The following is a 16,631-nucleotide window of genomic DNA, read 5'->3' on the forward strand; positions in this document are numbered from 1 at the left end:
CAGCCTCTGTGGGCGACCTATTGCAGTGTTCAAATTACAAAGCCAAATAATAGAGGCTGGCATAATTAGCACTTACCTTGTTACTGATGGTCTTTTGCTAGGAAAACCAAGTGTATCTTGAGTTACTGGCATGTAAAGGCACTCAAACTGCCATGTTTTCAGAACCCCATTTCACTATTGGGCTGGGCACAAGAAAACCTTCCCTCTATTCTGCCCAAAAAAGTGAAGATGGCTTAAAGGTGACTCTCAAGAGAGGGAACGCAGCTTGTATTCTCTTTCAATTTATTGCAGCTAGGGCAGACCTGAAACGATTTTATTGTTTCATCCCATCATTTGCTTTGCTTTTCTCCCCCAAATATGTCATGAGAAATGTCTGGAAGGTAAAAACACTAAAAGGCCAACTTCAAAATTTTTCTTTCATTGAAAATGGGAACAGCTGTCCTATATTGAGTCTGTCTTTTACAGCTTATCTCCACCAGGAAATGATAATGTTTTGTAACAAACTCTAGTGTGCTGTTAATCATATGGTGTCCACTTGTGATTAACTTGAAGGTACTGTGATCAATGTAATTTTAGATGTAACAGTGGTGTTTGGTTTTCTTTTTTTTCCCCTGGTCTTGCAGACTGCTTCTTGTTTAACTTCATCTTAGTGTGGTAACACCTTTGCTTGGTAGACAAGCCCAGCAGAACCCTGAAATCGGTACTTGCTATCCATCAGCTTGCACTGAAGAGAGTAAATCATCATGTCCCAGTGTTACAAAAGGCGTGCTAGTATGCTGTGCTGGGGCAGGCTCTTATCTGCATATTTCTAAGGTTTCGACCAGCTACCCTGAGAGTCCCAAACTTTCCTACAGACAGTTTTTAGGAGGCTGAGTGAAAGCTTACTTCCCTTTCATAACTGGGAACAATATTTCAAAAGATCCTTAGTGAAGCTACAGAAAAGCACCATCTGTCCTGAGCAGAAAAAGCAATGTTGTTTAATTAGTATGTGTTAGCTAAACTTGATATAAATCTGTTTTCCTTACATGGTAGTAAAGAGCTGAGAATATATTCATTTGAGACTTAGAAAAAAGTTTATTCTTTTATTTGAAAGAAAAAGTGTTTCCTTTAAAAATTTATTTCCTTGTATAGGTTATAGAAAATGTCAAAATCATGTCAATCACATAAAGTTCAGAGAAGGTGTGGAATAATGAGGACAAAAATAATTCTAAGTTTTTCTTTAAAGAAGAGTAAGTTCTGAATTTGATTGTCAAGTAAGAACGGTGAAGTAATTAGATTAGAGCTTTGTGCAAGGCTGTTTTTTCTGTATTAGAGTTTTTATAAGCAAATGGAAGAAGAAATAATAAGGGAGAACTTAACTATTATACTTAAAGGTCTGAATAAGTCTTTTAATTTGAAATAAGCTAATAATTCTGGCTAGCTAATATTTACAGTTTTATGTATTCAAGAGTTTAACAGCTACACCGGTCTTCTAAAACTATTTCAGAATCGTTCAGATTTTCAGTGCCAGCATCGATGGCAGAAGGTACTAAACCCGGAACTGATTAAAGGTCCCTGGACTAAAGAAGAAGATCAGAGGGTAATAAAAACTAATTGATACTGTACTCTTTTACTGTAATAAAATTGGCATATGACTGCTAAGAATGTGTACTTTTTCTTAGGTTTCATCCCCACAAAGATGATGTCTGATGCATCTTGTCACATAGATAATTACATTACATTACACTGTGTGAGAAGAAAAAAAAATGCAGCTACTCTTAAGTAGATGGAATGTCTGGTCTGCTCAAGCGTTTCATTTCCCTTTGCTCGGATTGCTAGCTGAACTACTCTAGCTTACCAAGTAGAGGAGATCTCTTTACAGCACTAAAGATCAAAGGTCTTATTCACATCTTTTATTTCTCAAACCCACCAGACTTAAACGGTTTGGGAATAAGGGAAATTATTTCATACTCTACTGTTAAAGAAGCTAGCAATGGTGTGTTAGACTCCTTTTTCCCCATCTCTGTTAACCCACACTGTAGCGTTTTGCCTGCAAAACCTGGACTGCCCTGTAGGAAGGTGGACATACAGCTTTCACATATGATATTTCAAATCGACTGCTTATTCCCACTGTTTAAAACTGTTCTAAGATGTTTAAAACTAGTATTTGTCAACTTGTGAATATGGTCTTCCTAACCTATTTTTTACAGTTCTCATCAGTCTTTTAAGAAAAAGCTTCTAATGTGTAAAAACACGTAGAAATGGGATGAAGGTTGGGAGTAGAAGTGTGGGTTTTTTCTCATACGTATGTTGTTGAAAAAAGTCAAACCAAGCCTCTTTACCAGTTTCTTTTTTGGTCTTTCCTAATGTCAGCTTATGCAATGGGTGACAGAAAGGAAACTTCCAAATGAATGTTTTCATTAGTATATACTTATATTCTAAACACAGTGAATTTGGAGCTAATAAGCAATTTTTTGCTTTCTTGAAAAACAATTTTTAAAACCCCAAGTCACTGTCTGCCTCCTTAGGGCCTAGTATCTTACCAAGTTGACTATTGTAATCCTATTCTAAAATGTGAGTTTATCAGTGTTCTCAGTCTTTGATTAGGAAAATTAGGGTTTGGAATTATAACATGCTTTCATCTGTGTTCCAGGTTATTGAATTAGTTCAGAAGTATGGTCCAAAGCGCTGGTCTCTAATTGCAAAACACTTGAAAGGAAGAATAGGCAAGCAATGCAGAGAGAGATGGCATAACCATCTCAATCCTGAGGTAAAGAAGTCTTCGTGGACAGAAGAAGAGGACAGAATAATCTATGAAGCTCACAAGCGTTTGGGAAACCGATGGGCTGAAATAGCAAAACTTCTTCCTGGAAGGTGCTTTTCAACTCTATTTGTGTTAAATATTGGAATATGGAAAGCGGTGATCGCACAACTCTTTCCAATGTAATTTGTTAGTCAGAAAGCATCTGTTGAAACTTGTGTCACAACATCTTTATCTTGATAGATACTGAAATTTTTTAAGATCTTTTGCATTCGATTATGTATTCTTAAAAAGCCATAAAACCAATAAAAAGACCTCCAACACTCTGCAGGTTCCTTCAAAAATCCTCCTGTTCACTTAGAAAAAACTGTGGTAGAGCTGAAGAGTAACTGCAAGTAATAGTGGAAGAATGCCTTAACATCCTATGACTTGATATCAAAGTGCCTTCATTAATATGCATTTGGTGGTGACTTTTTGGTTTAAGATCAGCAATTCTTTATTTTTTGTGGAACACTTCTTGTTAAACAGGACACTCGAAAAAGAGAATCTTGGTAACCTTCAAAAGTCCAGGCTTAGGAGTCATGCATTGCAAAGCTAGCTGGTTACCATGTAGTCTCTAAGTTAAGAATGAATTGTATCCATTGTTCTCCTTATCTTTGTTTCAGGTGTGATTGCCAACTTATATGCTTGTGGAAAACAAAACTTTAGTGTATAAAGAGTTTAATGAAATAAATTTTTTACCTTGTACTGTTAATTGAAATTCAATGTTAAGCTGTCCCTCTCTGAATTCAGTCTGTGTGTTCAGGAGGTGACTGTCTAGTTGTGCCTAAGGAATGTCAGCACTTGTTATGTTGGGAGAATGAGTCCTTAGAGATGTGTGTTTAAAAATTTGACATTTTGATTAAGTACACAATCCATGAATCACAGGACATCCTTTGGAGGAATGGGAAGGGAATGAATTGCATCTTAAGAATTTCAGAGAGGGAAGATGAATTTGTAAGGACAGAGGCATTCCTAATTCACTAACTTACTTGTTGAAAATAAATCCAAGATGAGACTCTTAGCTAAAGATTGGATCCTAGACCTAGAAGATTTGTAAAGAGTCTCTAACACTAGTGGGATGAAAAAGGGGAATAATTCTTGCAGTTGAGCTTAAATGAAGAATGAGGCTTAAAGCAACTTTTATTTCTGTGTACCTCTCTCTCTAAGGCTAGTAATAATATTGCTAGTATTTTAGACTGTGATGCATTCATACTCTTGCCTTAATGCTTGTCTAGTGTTAAAAGTGACTTCAGCCTGCTTGTCAAATTGCAGGCATTTTCTTTCCAAGGGGAATGACAATGGGTGCTGGTCTTCTGCCATGCTTGCTTTCCCCATACAAGATCAAGGGCACCAAGAGGTAGTGGGATGTTCTTTCACAAAGCTGCACATAAAACTCAGAGCTGGGAATGCAGGCTGTCATTTTTTTTAGAAGAGATGTCTTCCAGTGGCAAACACTAGCCACAGTGCCCATATTATGCTGTGGGACAGTAGGCTGATTGCCTTGGCTTCATGTTCTGCGAATATGTAGCAGAGGGTAAATAATGTAGTGACAGAGAACACATGGTTGTTCCAAGTATCCAAGAAAAAAGGTTCTCGCCCATGATAACAGCCAGAACCAAGGCTTTCTCTTTTGCTACTTTTAATTTCCTGCAGACTTGAAGTTTAGTAGAAGGAAGTTTTGAAAAGAGTACCTTTCTAGTCATTATGCTAAAACCCTGCTGATAATAGAACTTTCAGTCCAAGCTGCTGGAGCTTTCTCAATTTATGGCTGCGGATTAACCTACTGTACAAACCCTGTAAATTATGCCATATATTAAACTTTGAGATATGGAAACCAGTCACTGTTGTACACTTTCATTTTAGGACTGATAATTCGATTAAAAATCACTGGAATTCAACAATGCGAAGAAAGGTGGAACAGGAAGGATATTTACAAGATGGTATAAAGTCTGAAAGAGCTAGTTCATCCAAACTTCAGCCCCAACCTGGTCTGACTATGGAACACTTGCACACTCAGAATCAATTTTACATACCTGTTCAGACACATGTAAGTTCAAAATCCAGAATAATTAGTAATTCCCAGTTTCAAATAATTTGTTGGGTTTGGAATGAGAAACAAATCTGAAAGAATGAAGATCTGTTGAGTATTTTTGTGATATTATGGTAACTTAGGATTTGTAAACCATAATAAATAGTTTATGTACAATAAACTAGAGATAATTTTATAGCCTCCTTTTCTTTAGGGTTTGTAAAATGATTTATGTCTTTTTAGATTCCAGCATACCAGTATGCCTCACCAGAAGGCAGCTGTCTAGAACATGCTTCAGCTTCTTCCAACTTAGTTCAGGTAAATTGTTAACGGGCATTGTAAACGAAGAGAATGTACTGTGTATTATGCTGTAAAATGAAGAGTTTAAAAACCTGTAACTTCAAAGTCTCTTTAAGTCTTTATCATGCACCTAAATTTATGTAAGTGTTCCTCTGTAAGTAGGCTTGCTAGCTTAATTGGTAGTTCTAGGTAGGAAAAAAGGAGCTGTCTTTATACATCCCAGAAACACAGCGGTTGTGCTTATTTCTGACAGAAGTATGGCTTAAAACATAGTCTACTAGTTAAATCTTTAGGTTAAAATTATGACCTGTTAGTAGTACCTAGCTTCTGAGAGATTTAAGGACAAGATTTTACTACTTTATATAGGTAATAAATATAACCCTATCTGAAAGACTCCGTTCAAATAACTTGCTGTGACTTATGCTTATGTCTGTGCTTTTTTTGTTCTCAATAGGTTTTAGTTCTGACTGATAAACTTCTGTCAATCAGTTGAAGATGCTCTTTTGCAACATTCTAAATGCTGAAGTATTGAGAAACTTTAAAACAAAAAAAAAATTGGATATATTTATTTCCTTTTGCACCTTTGGACTCACTTAGAATATATCTGAAATTCCTCATGTGTTGCAGACTGAATGTAGATCTTGGTTTGTAATACGACTTCCTGGAAGAATTTCTGTGATTTTGAAATTAGTAAAAAAAAATATTTTGACACAGGAAATAATACATATTTTGTTTGTGCTAGATGCATTAGAGATGTTCTGCAGAACTCTGTACCTAACCTTAAATTTCCCTGTGCAGGTCATCTGTTTCATATTGCATTTTCTTCCCTGATCTCAGTATAAGAATACAAATCGTAACAAAGCCTTGTCTGGCCTTTGACAATCTGGATTGCCCTGTACAGAAAAGTATAAGATACTTTCTGCTCCTTGAAGTCCTCCCTAAACTGGGGAGTATAAATAGTTTTGAAACTCATGGCATATATCGTCACTTACCTATATTTATAGCAATAATAGGAAGTTTTAAGGAGGTTAAAAACAAACCAACCAATTGGTTAATTTTCTTTTCTGATAGTAGCGGTAGGATTGCTTGTGTAGACACTCTGTCAGCAAATGCTGATTTGAAACACTTTCTTGCACACTTAGTGAGGATAAATAACTCAAAATTCTAGAAAGCACATGAAAACAGAAACACATCTACCAAGGTGCCAACAGTGTTGCTTCTATTAAAGAGGACTGAGTGACTTTTGGTTGAAAAGTGCTGTAGCGTACTGAGCATGTACAGGCCATATTAGAAACCTGTTAAAGTATTAGCTTGTATACCACTTTAACATCAGATCCACCTCCTGGTAATTGCTGGAGTTGTTTCGCTTGCGAAACTGTATTACAAAATATGATATAGCTTGAACAGCTCTGTTCCCGCTATGTGTGGATTTCTGCTAAAAATGTAGCTGTGTTATAATGTAGAATCTTTACTCTGGAGGGGTGGCGGAGGTGGAAAATAGTAATGGCTTCTTTCTTAAATTTTTCAGCAGTCATTTATTGATGATGATCCTGATAAAGAAAAGAAAATAAAGGAACTTGAATTGCTACTTATGTCAGCAGAGAATGAAATCAGAAGAAAACGAGTGTCTTCTGTAAGGACTGTAAATTTCTGTAAATATTTGAATATGCCTTACTGAGATTAATCCTCAGCAATTTAGTAATGGATGTTTGGTTTTGTGTGGTGTTTTGTCACCCGACCTTCTAAAATCAAACATGGCTGTTGGGTTGTAAAACAAAGTTACATATTAGAATTGAGGCAAATGATTTTTCGTGCCGTTTTCTAAACTGTGAAAACAGCAGAAATATGATCTGCAATTTGGCAGTTGTTCCTAAGACCCAGGATTTTAATCCTCTTCAAGAAGTAGCACGTTTGTTGATATCACCACCATTCAGTTTTATAGATCAGCAATGTCGATCATCTGTTCAACAGAGAAAGGTGAAAAATACATAGATCTTGCTCTGTTTAATCTCAAAACGTTCTGTAGATTATATTTTTATCAAACTTCTGTGTGAGTGCTTGCAATACTTGATATCCACATTTGGACGTGACAGTATATAAATTTGCACTGTACAAAATTTACATGTACTTCAATGGGGAACTTGCAGATGGTAGTCACTCATTTCCTCAGGATCAGAGGGCTGTGAAGAACATCAGACACTTAACCAACCCAACCATATTGATCACTAATTTAGATTACAGGTGAACTTCCAGTTTTTTGTGGTGGAGCTATTCCTGGCATTCTCTTGAAACAGTGCAACGTTCTGCTTATCTAGTGGAATCTGCTTTGCTTCTGATTTCCAGTGAAAGTTAAAATCTGTTTCTTGAGTACTAAGCAGTGTACTAAAACGCAATAACCATTTAGAAGTTAAGTAAACTATCAATGCAGAATCTGTGTTTAAAAAAAAAAAATCGGCTCAAACAAGAAGTATTTCACATTCTAGAAACAGTTTCTAATCTTAAAATGTACCTGTGTTCTGTAGTGAAGATGACTTCGTAATATACTGATGTTCAGGAACACAGGAAACTTGCATCAGAGATGGCTTCCAATACAACCCATAATTATCTAAGTTATAAGCATGTATAAGATATGAATGAGAGGTAAGATCAAAATCTTACACGATTTGAGAATGTTGAGTATGTTAAAGTAAGGAGAAGACTAACTGCATTAATGCAAACAGATAATTAGTGTTTAAAAAAAAAAAATAGTTACGCTTAGTCTTTCCACATACTACTTTTTTTTTTTTCCTCCCCATGGTCACATAATTGACTCTTCAGTTTCTAAGTTGAATAAGATTAACATGTTTCTTCATACTTTTTAGCAAGCTGGAACCTTACCTTGTTGGTCTGGAAGTTTTGTCATGGAAGATTGTGTGTCTAATACACTAAATAGCCTTGGGGAACAAACAAGTGAGTTCTACAGCATGGATGAGACCCACGGCACATCTGTTCAGCAGAATTCACCACCTAAGTATTTGGCTGTGGAAGCAAATACGTTGTTATCATCTCTACAGACCATTCCAGAATTTGCAGAGACGCTAGAGCTTATTGAATCTGTAAGTCTGTATTTGTTCTAAAAAAATGTTTATTTAGGAACATCAACTTACACAATATGTGTAAAATTCTCTTAAAGTTACCTTATTCTGTACTTGTCTGTAGTTTCACCCATATTGAGCGGTTTGTTTTTTTGCCTGTTTTAAAAGAATTGTTTCAAAATATTCAGTGATTTAGGATTGTGTGAAAGATACAGGGAGAATAATTCAGTATATGGCTTCTGGAGGTAGAGAGCTGTTAGACTGGCTTGGATGTTGTGGAATAATCTTGGATAAGCCTGCTAGTGTTTGAGTGTTTTGCATCTTGCCTCGTAGGATCCTGTAGCGTGGAGTGATGTCACCAGTTTTGAGCTTTCAGAGGCTGTTGCATCACCTGTCAAGCCAGCTCCAGTAAAACTAATGCGGATTCAGCACAATGAAGGGGCTGCTGAGTGCCAGTATAATGTCAGCGTTGTGCTTGATGGCAAAAAACACAGTAGCATCAGTGGCGAGGAAGAAGCAGTTTTTCCAACAACCCCAAACTTAACTAAATTCAGCACTCCACCTACTATCCTAAGAAAGAAAAAGAGATTGCGTGTTGGGCAATCACCAGTTAATGAACTGAATGATGGCTTGTGTAATGATGCCACCAATGTTGCACTAAAGCATACACCAGTGAAAACACTACCATTTTCTCCATCACAGGTGAGTTTTTATTTTTAAATATGGCTAAACTTTGAAGACTGCAGTGGGTGGATTATAAATTACAAGTACTTTCTTCCCTAGTCATACATTGTAGCCTAAACAAATATGTCCAAAAACTTCTTAAAACATCTGCATGAGGGTAGATACATTAAAAAGAAATTGCTAAATAACCTATTTCCTCTGTTTTGAAGACTAACTGGAGGAGGGGGGTGGCAACTTATGTCTTAGCTCACACTTTCTCATGCAAATAATTGTTGATAAAGACCTATTGTTTCTGTGACCTAATTAAGCAGTAGGGATTTTAAGGAGAAAAATCAAGGTTTCAGCGATAAATATCACAAACGTCTTGGAGTAGAAGTCAAGAATAGTTTATTGGGGTTTGTCAGTAAAAGCCCTTCAGATATATACATGTAATTTTTTTTCTGCTCAGTACAGTGGTGAAGTTTTGTCCTTTAAGGTTGCTTAGGTTTTTTTCTCTCTTGCACTTAGTTTTTCAACACTTGTTCTGGAAATGAACAATTTAACCTTGAAAATCCTGCATTTACATCGACTCCAATCTGTGGGCAGAAAGTTCTTATTACGACTCCTCTACACAAGGAAATGACACCAAAAGATCAAAAGGAAAACGTGGGGTAGGATTATTACATTAAACATCTGGTGGTGTTGCTCAAATAAAACCAAGTTTTTCTAAACATTGATAATTTAGTCTACCTGTATGCATACTGTGAATGAGTTTTAAAACCCCTAACACTTAAATGCTTGCGTACAAACAAACTGGCTTCCTGTTTTTAACTTAACAGAAAGTGACTTGTACTCAGTTAAAATTTTTCCTTTTTTAAAATATTGAACAAAATCCAATTAAAGTTTATTATACCTGGAGTAATGCTATGGTGATCTTAATACTTTCAGAGTCATGGTGGTGATATCTGTTGTGTAAATTAAGGTATTTTAAAATGTTTCTTAGATTTATTTTATTACATTACTGTTGATAAAATAAAATATTAAAATGCATGTATGAACACTTTTCTATGCTTGAATAGTTTTAGAACTCCCACAATTAGAAGATCTCTTTTGGGTTCAACACCAAGGACGCCAACTCCTTTTAAAAATGCTTTGGCTGCTCAGGAAAAAAAGTATGGTCCCCTCAAACTTACGGTATGTGATGACATTGTTTATTTTCTTGTTTTTGAGATTGTAAGCCTCAGCATGATCTTAGAAAGCATTTTCTAACTGCTGTTGTTTCAGTGACATTCCATATTATCCTAGAGAACAGCTAGAATGTGAATCAAAAACGTTTTAGATTTTGTATGTTAGACTAGTATCCTTCAGTGTAGTATGGAGGCATTGTCTTCTTGAATGGTGTTCGGTACATATAATCATTTGATCCATAGTAATCTTAAGCGCATTGGTTCTGCGTTTATGAGTTGTTTTAAACTTGTGTAGCCTTGCTAACACACTGTACCTCTTACGAGGTGGTAACATCACTGTCTGAGATTTTAATTTTAATACTTTAGTGTCCTGTTTTTTCAAAAGAAAAATTGTAAGTGAGAAAGTGAGTGGGTGTGGGTCCTTCAACTGGATAATCTAGTAAGGGCGAACTGGTGCAGATGAATGTGACTGACTTCATTATTTTAAGCAACGTTCACATTTTACTTGAAAAACTGCATTATCTTTGAATCCTCTGGACTATGTAAGAGCTGAGTTGTTTTCTGGTTTTGGTTCTTCTACAGTGCTAGGACTGAAACTAGATGTTTACCACAGCATACTAGTATTCTGAGAATTTTTTTGATGGGAAGATGTTTGGAAGTGTTTTATCCTTCCTAGGGGCTTACTTGAATGACGTCTACAACTTTCTTCATCCTAAAAACCAAAATCTTAATATAGCAATTCATGATTCCTCTGATTCTTCTGGCTGTCACAGAAGACTTTTTTTTTTGTTGACTACAGATAATGTTACTTTTTTGTTTGTTCCAAATGAATTCAATTTTTGCTCTCTTCCTAGCCTAGCTAAGGTATGTTAATGCATAATAACTTTCGGAATTCAGTAGACATATGCTTTTCAAGTTCTGAAAAAATTCCAGCCAACATATATTGACTACTTCTTTTCTGCAAACACAGAAGGTAGCTCAGACTTTGCCACAGGGCTTGGCACCATCTGTGTTACCCTATAGATTCACAGTCTCTCACTATGCAAATGGAGTGGTTTGGCATTCCTGTTTCTGTCCACTATTAACCTCCTGTTCAAAATCAAATTTTGAGGGCTTAAGGGAATTCTTCTCCTGTTGGTACACAAAGGAGCCATCTGTATGGCTTCTGTGAAATTCTGTACTGTACTTAGGACTATCAATGTCTTATTAAAAGATTTGTGTTGAATGATATAAATTCCTTTCCCAACAACAGTCATACTTTTATAATACAGTTTTTTAATATGTTTGTATGCCTGTATATATACATATGTGTTTATGTATGTGTTTAGTATATATAAAGTATTTTTATCCCTTTTGTCAGTGGATAACCATTGCTAATAAATGCAAACAAGTAGTTTGCATGTCTTCTTCAATGATACCTTGCATTTTTTGAGGCACTGTGTGCGTGTATGTGTTTTATCTGTCTAGAAATAATGTGGAGTAAAATGAGTTAAAAAATCTGCATAGCCTTGAAATGTTGATCTGTAATTATTAACTACAATAGCTTAAATCCTTTTATCTGTTGCTATATTTTGCAAGATCTCTCTTCTGGCCTACATTAGCTGAAAGTAGAATATGGTAAAAACTAGCAACTAACAGACTTCCTATATTTTCTCCTCCAATTTTAATTAATTTAGTCACAACCACTTGCCTTCTTGGAAGAAGACATTAGGGAAGTTTTGAAAGAGGAAACTGGAACAGATATATTTCTCAAGGAGGAAGATGACACTGTGTATAAAAGCTGCAAGCAGGAGGTACCATTACAATAATAATTTCAGATAGGAAATAACTGCTTTTAAATAGCATTTTACAATTTTTCTCTGCAAAATGTTTATTGCAGCACAACTCTTCTAAAAAAGTCAGAAAATCACTGGTCCTAGATCCATGGGAAAAAGAAGAGGTTGGTGCCCAGCTCTTCACAGAAGATAATAGTTTAGATGTACAGGTAAGTATTAAACTACTGAAGAGCGGCACTGGCAGCAATATTAATATAGAACTGAGTATCTTCCATTCTATCAACTAAAATGAAGTGTTTGGATTGAGGCTAGATGAGTAAATCTAGAAGGTGAAAATCATCTTCAGTTTGAAATACTACTTTAAGTACTTAAGCAATACTTGAACATTGGGCTTGAATTCATGCATGAATTCTTCCTTTCAGGCCTTCAGAGCAGGACTGGTTAAGTAATGTGGATGCTTTGCAGTTTTCCTGTTATAGCAAAGCTGCTTCCATGCTGGTTACCTATAAACTTCAGCATATATGGCACACTGGAATTCTCTGTAATACACCAGGAAGATGGCATTTGCCCGTGTTTTGCGTGCTTGACAGTCTGGCAGACATGTTCTGCAGATACCTAATTGCACATTAGGCAGCATGTTTTTCCTTTTCCCGTTTCACATAGTAGGGGAATACTTTAAGAAATATCAAGCACATAAAAGATGAGGTTTGTAGGCTTCCTCTGCCTGAAGGAATTTGGATACTTCTGCCTCAACAACCAAGACATCAAGAGTTCAGAGATGGGGCTGTTTTGGTCCCTCATTCCTTTAGAAAGTAGCCCAATATTTTTCCAGTTGAGTGATTGTATAGATTAATCTTTAGTCTTGTAGTTTGTAAGAAAACTTTATTCTAATCTAGTTCTTAAATTAATGTGTGTATGTGTTTAATTCTGAAAGAGCAAATGTCCATGACTCTTGATCAGGTATAAAGCTATATTCAAGAGGTAGGAGCCAAAGTCCCTAAAAAGGACAGGTGCTTAAGTCATACCCCTTTCTGATTATTGTAGCTGGTTTTCTAAATTCCCTTCTTAAATGCCTCGTGGACTCTGTGCCAAGCCTTGGTGTCTGTCTGCTGGGTGTTAGGTGCTCTGCCACCTAGTGGAAACTCCCCCCTTCCCCAAGAACATCTTTGTCTTGTGAGGAGCAGCGTTGCTGCAGCCATTCAAAACAGAAACAAAATGTCTGGTGTTCTCTTAGTAATGTCTTGTTGTGACATGGTATGTTGTGCATCACTGATGTTCAGGTTATTAAGCTAAAACCAAGATACACTGTGATGTTGTGGTATATTAAAGGCAGCGGACTGGGAAAAAATTGCTTTTTCTCCATTTTAATGAGGGATGCTGGTGCAACAGGAACATTCGCTCTTAGCAAGAGAGATAGTGGTAGTATCTGATTTAAAAATGAAGAATGTACCAATCCTTAAGTAGAAATTGTGTGCCCATGTGGCGGTAAGTTAGGAGTAACGTCTGACATAGAATAAATATGTAAAGGTAGTTTAGTGCGGTTTAATGGGATGTTTTTGTAAGCGAACAAGTACATATGCCACTGTTACTCTCATCTAATTTCGCTCTCTAAAATTGCCATATACCTTTCTTCTGCTTTGCTATAGTGAAGCTGGATTAGTTTCTTTTTATTTCCATAAACGTTATCAGCATATAAAACTCTTCTGGAATGATCAATCCAGTGCTTATTTCAGTTCTTAAAGCAGTTCCTCCCCCTCATACTGATGTGATCTTAATTTTTTTTTTTTTTACTCCAGTCTCCTTGTGCTTACTTTCACAAGGGTTGTACTAGAGGTGAATTACAAGCTTTTTTCTCTAAAACTGTTCTGTAGTTACCACTTTATCAGGTCTTGTTCTTAACAAGATGTAATCAGCTCTAGCGTGGCTTTATATGAAGGAAACAGTCTACTCAGTAATGCTCAAATCATGCTAGTAGCTACTTGTTTTACTGTGCTTAGCATTGACTGTGAATCCCAGTATAGACCAGGCCAGTTCTTCATATACTGTTCATTACTTTTTCTTTTCAGATTCTTTCCTAGGGTCTTTCTGATAGTATTTGCTTTGTTTACATTTTGGCTTCTCTGACCACAGCGGTTGAAGACTTTTTTTTTTTTTTTTTTAATTGAATACTAATTATTATTCCTGTTCCCTACCCTCTTTTTTGTCAATAGTCAGAAAATGCATACACCACATCTTTATTAATGATACCATTGTTGGAAATATATGACAAGTGATGTAACCTGAAATCAGAAAACCAGGATACAAATCCAGCAAACAAAGCAAATGCAGTAATTAAGAAGAAACTGAATGCATGTGCTTCAAAAAATGTCAAAATGGAGAAAGCTCTTCAGGTCTGGATGCAAAGAATTCTGTTAGTTTTGTTAGCAGGTTAACAAAGAATTTCTTTTTTGGTTTCTGTCTTGTACTAATGTCTAGAATAACGTTCAATTCAGTGATCTAGTTTCGGTCAGTGTTTCCATGATCCTTATTCCTTGTAAGCTGGTCATTTGTCCATGAAGTGTTTATTCATAGCTAAGTTCTTTAAATGCAACCCTGATGTTTCACTGAGTGGCCTCTAAGATTTAAACGTGGGGAAAAAAAATCAGGGTAGGGTAGACCTACAAAACAGTTTTGGGTACCCAAGTCTAGCAGTAAGAAAACTTGAGTTGGTGCAAACTAAACCTGTATAGCATCTAAGTTTCTCAAATTTGGCTGGTGCTTACTTCATAATAAGCCCAGTGGGATTCACTAAGGAGAGTTCATCTACAGGTTCTGTTTGGTAATTGTTCTTGTAACGTGCTTGTTCTTGTACATCCGCATATTTTCCATACTGTTAAAACTGTGGAACCTACTTTTTCCTCTGTGTGAGTCTTGACCACTAGGTTTAGAGAGAGATTCTCTTTGACCTGACTTGGTACCTGTTCCAGTTTGCCCCATAGGGAGTTAGTGTATAAGGTTTTTGTGTCTTCTCAGAATATCTACAGCTCTGTATTAATTTAAATTTAAAAAAAAAAAAGGCAGGGCACCTGGAGCCTGATCTTCCATGTCCCACTTAATTGCTTTAACGATGATGTGTTTGTAAGTACAGAGACAACAGTATTACTTTCTGATCCTTTCTTATGAGAAGAAAGAACAAACCTCATTTAATTGTGATATTCCAAAAAAAGAATCAACTGCTGTGAATTGCAGCAAAGGTGAATACATCTATCTGGCCCAGAACTATGCTCTTAAGAATACTTAAAAGGGGAGCTTAGTCATACTATACTCAAAAATATTCTCATTGAACCATCTTTCCCTTTTTGCTCTTTCCCCAGAGAAATTCCCTCTCAGTTTAGTGGCCTCTCTAAACCACGAGTCCCTTCCATGAATCAAGTCCTGCTAAATTTTAGAGAAACTCAAATGGCTAATTTTCTCTGTGCATCTATATGTGGAACTGATCCTTTGGATCCGTTTCTAGCTCAATGTGGGAGGGAGAGAATCTTGCATTCTTCATTATGCTACAATCTGCTGGTGTCAGGTCCAATCTAGAGCTGCTACAAATCAGCTTGAGATTCAATAAATCCTGTAAATGTGCAGGGTTTGCTTCATGGAAGTAGCAGGACTAGTGGCTCGATTATTCTTCCATTCATTACTTTTATTCCTAATTCCTTTGCCATTTCTAATATATTCCCAAAACATCTGACCGTTCTTCCACAGCTGCCGCTTTGGTTCAGTGAAGTCCTTCACAATATTCTTTTTCAGCTGCCAAACCATTTTGCCTTCCTTGGTGTCTCCAGACAGCTGCCAATAACGTATTTTTCTGCCTGTTGAACTTAGCACATTTAAAGGGGAAGATATCCAAAGAGAAGATGACTTAATTAACTTCCCTTTTATGTATCAATTGTTGAACTAGTCTCTTTTTAAGAGTGTTTTTCATTTTGTGTGTTAGAACTTAAAGCGTAACACAGATGCACTGCTGGGGAGCTGGATTAAGGGGTGGAGAGGGAGCTTTGTCACAGGTTTTAGGTATTGTATTGTAGAACTGAATCCTCAGTAAAACACAGTATTGCTAGACTTCGATAATTTATTATTACTCTGAAAGGTTGTACGAGAATTGCTCAAGTTATTGCTCAAGTATTTTAGTTAAAAGAATCTTTTTAACTGAATTTTATTTTATGCAGTCAAATTGTGAGTGGGAAGCAGTTGTTTACGGAAAAACAGAAGACCAGCTTATCATGACTGAACAAGCAAGAAGATATCTGAGCACATACACAGCTACCAACAGCACTTCGAGGGCTCTGATACTGTGATGGTCACTGCAACTGACATTGAAACTGACACAATGTTGAAGGCGATTCCAGCACAATACTTGTGAATTAAGTCTTTACTTTGAGACAGTCTGCCAAGGGAAACCTTAAAGCTACCTTAAAGCTTGCTTTCTTCTTTTGACTGACAAAGAACAGACATGAAGCTCTGTATTCTCTACGAAGGGATAGTACAAACAGTTCTGCAATGAATTTCTTAAATATTAAGAAAGTAACACCCTAAAATATGATAAAGAATAGTGAAATACATTGCAGTACTGACAACATACAGTTTTTAGGTCTATTTTTCATATTTATTCTTTTGACTTGCATTGCTTTTTTTCTGTTAGTGCATTTTCAATATAGAGTAGGTTTATAGGTTGTTACTGGTTTCCAAATGAGCAACATACATGACTGAATGTGCTTTTGCTTATGTAGCATTTTCCTAGTATATAAAGAAACACAATGGAAAAAGGAGTATAAAGGAAGGATAGAAAGT

At 36.2% G+C, this 16,631-nt stretch overlaps 1 protein-coding gene across 1 annotated transcript in view; it reads left to right on the forward strand.

Moving 5' to 3' along the window:
* The window catches only part of MYBL1 (MYB proto-oncogene like 1), a 19,948-nt gene extending 3,810 nt beyond the window's left edge, over positions 1 to 16,138 (forward strand). The window contains 13 exon segments of the mRNA XM_009276798.1: positions 1,487 to 1,579; positions 2,633 to 2,853; positions 4,646 to 4,829; positions 5,055 to 5,129; positions 6,640 to 6,744; positions 7,973 to 8,206; positions 8,519 to 8,887; positions 9,377 to 9,519; positions 9,928 to 10,042; positions 11,712 to 11,828; positions 11,915 to 12,019; positions 14,021 to 14,200; positions 16,010 to 16,138. Coding sequence (XP_009275073.1) covers positions 1,487 to 1,579; positions 2,633 to 2,853; positions 4,646 to 4,829; positions 5,055 to 5,129; positions 6,640 to 6,744; positions 7,973 to 8,206; positions 8,519 to 8,887; positions 9,377 to 9,519; positions 9,928 to 10,042; positions 11,712 to 11,828; positions 11,915 to 12,019; positions 14,021 to 14,200; positions 16,010 to 16,138 — 2,070 coding nt within the window.
* The last annotated feature ends 493 nt before the right edge of the window (positions 16,139 to 16,631 follow it).

Source organism: Aptenodytes forsteri, unplaced genomic scaffold (assembly GCF_000699145.1).
Source record: "Aptenodytes forsteri isolate BGI_AS27 unplaced genomic scaffold, ASM69914v1 Scaffold411, whole genome shotgun sequence".
Taxonomy (NCBI): Eukaryota; Metazoa; Chordata; class Aves; order Sphenisciformes; family Spheniscidae; genus Aptenodytes; species Aptenodytes forsteri.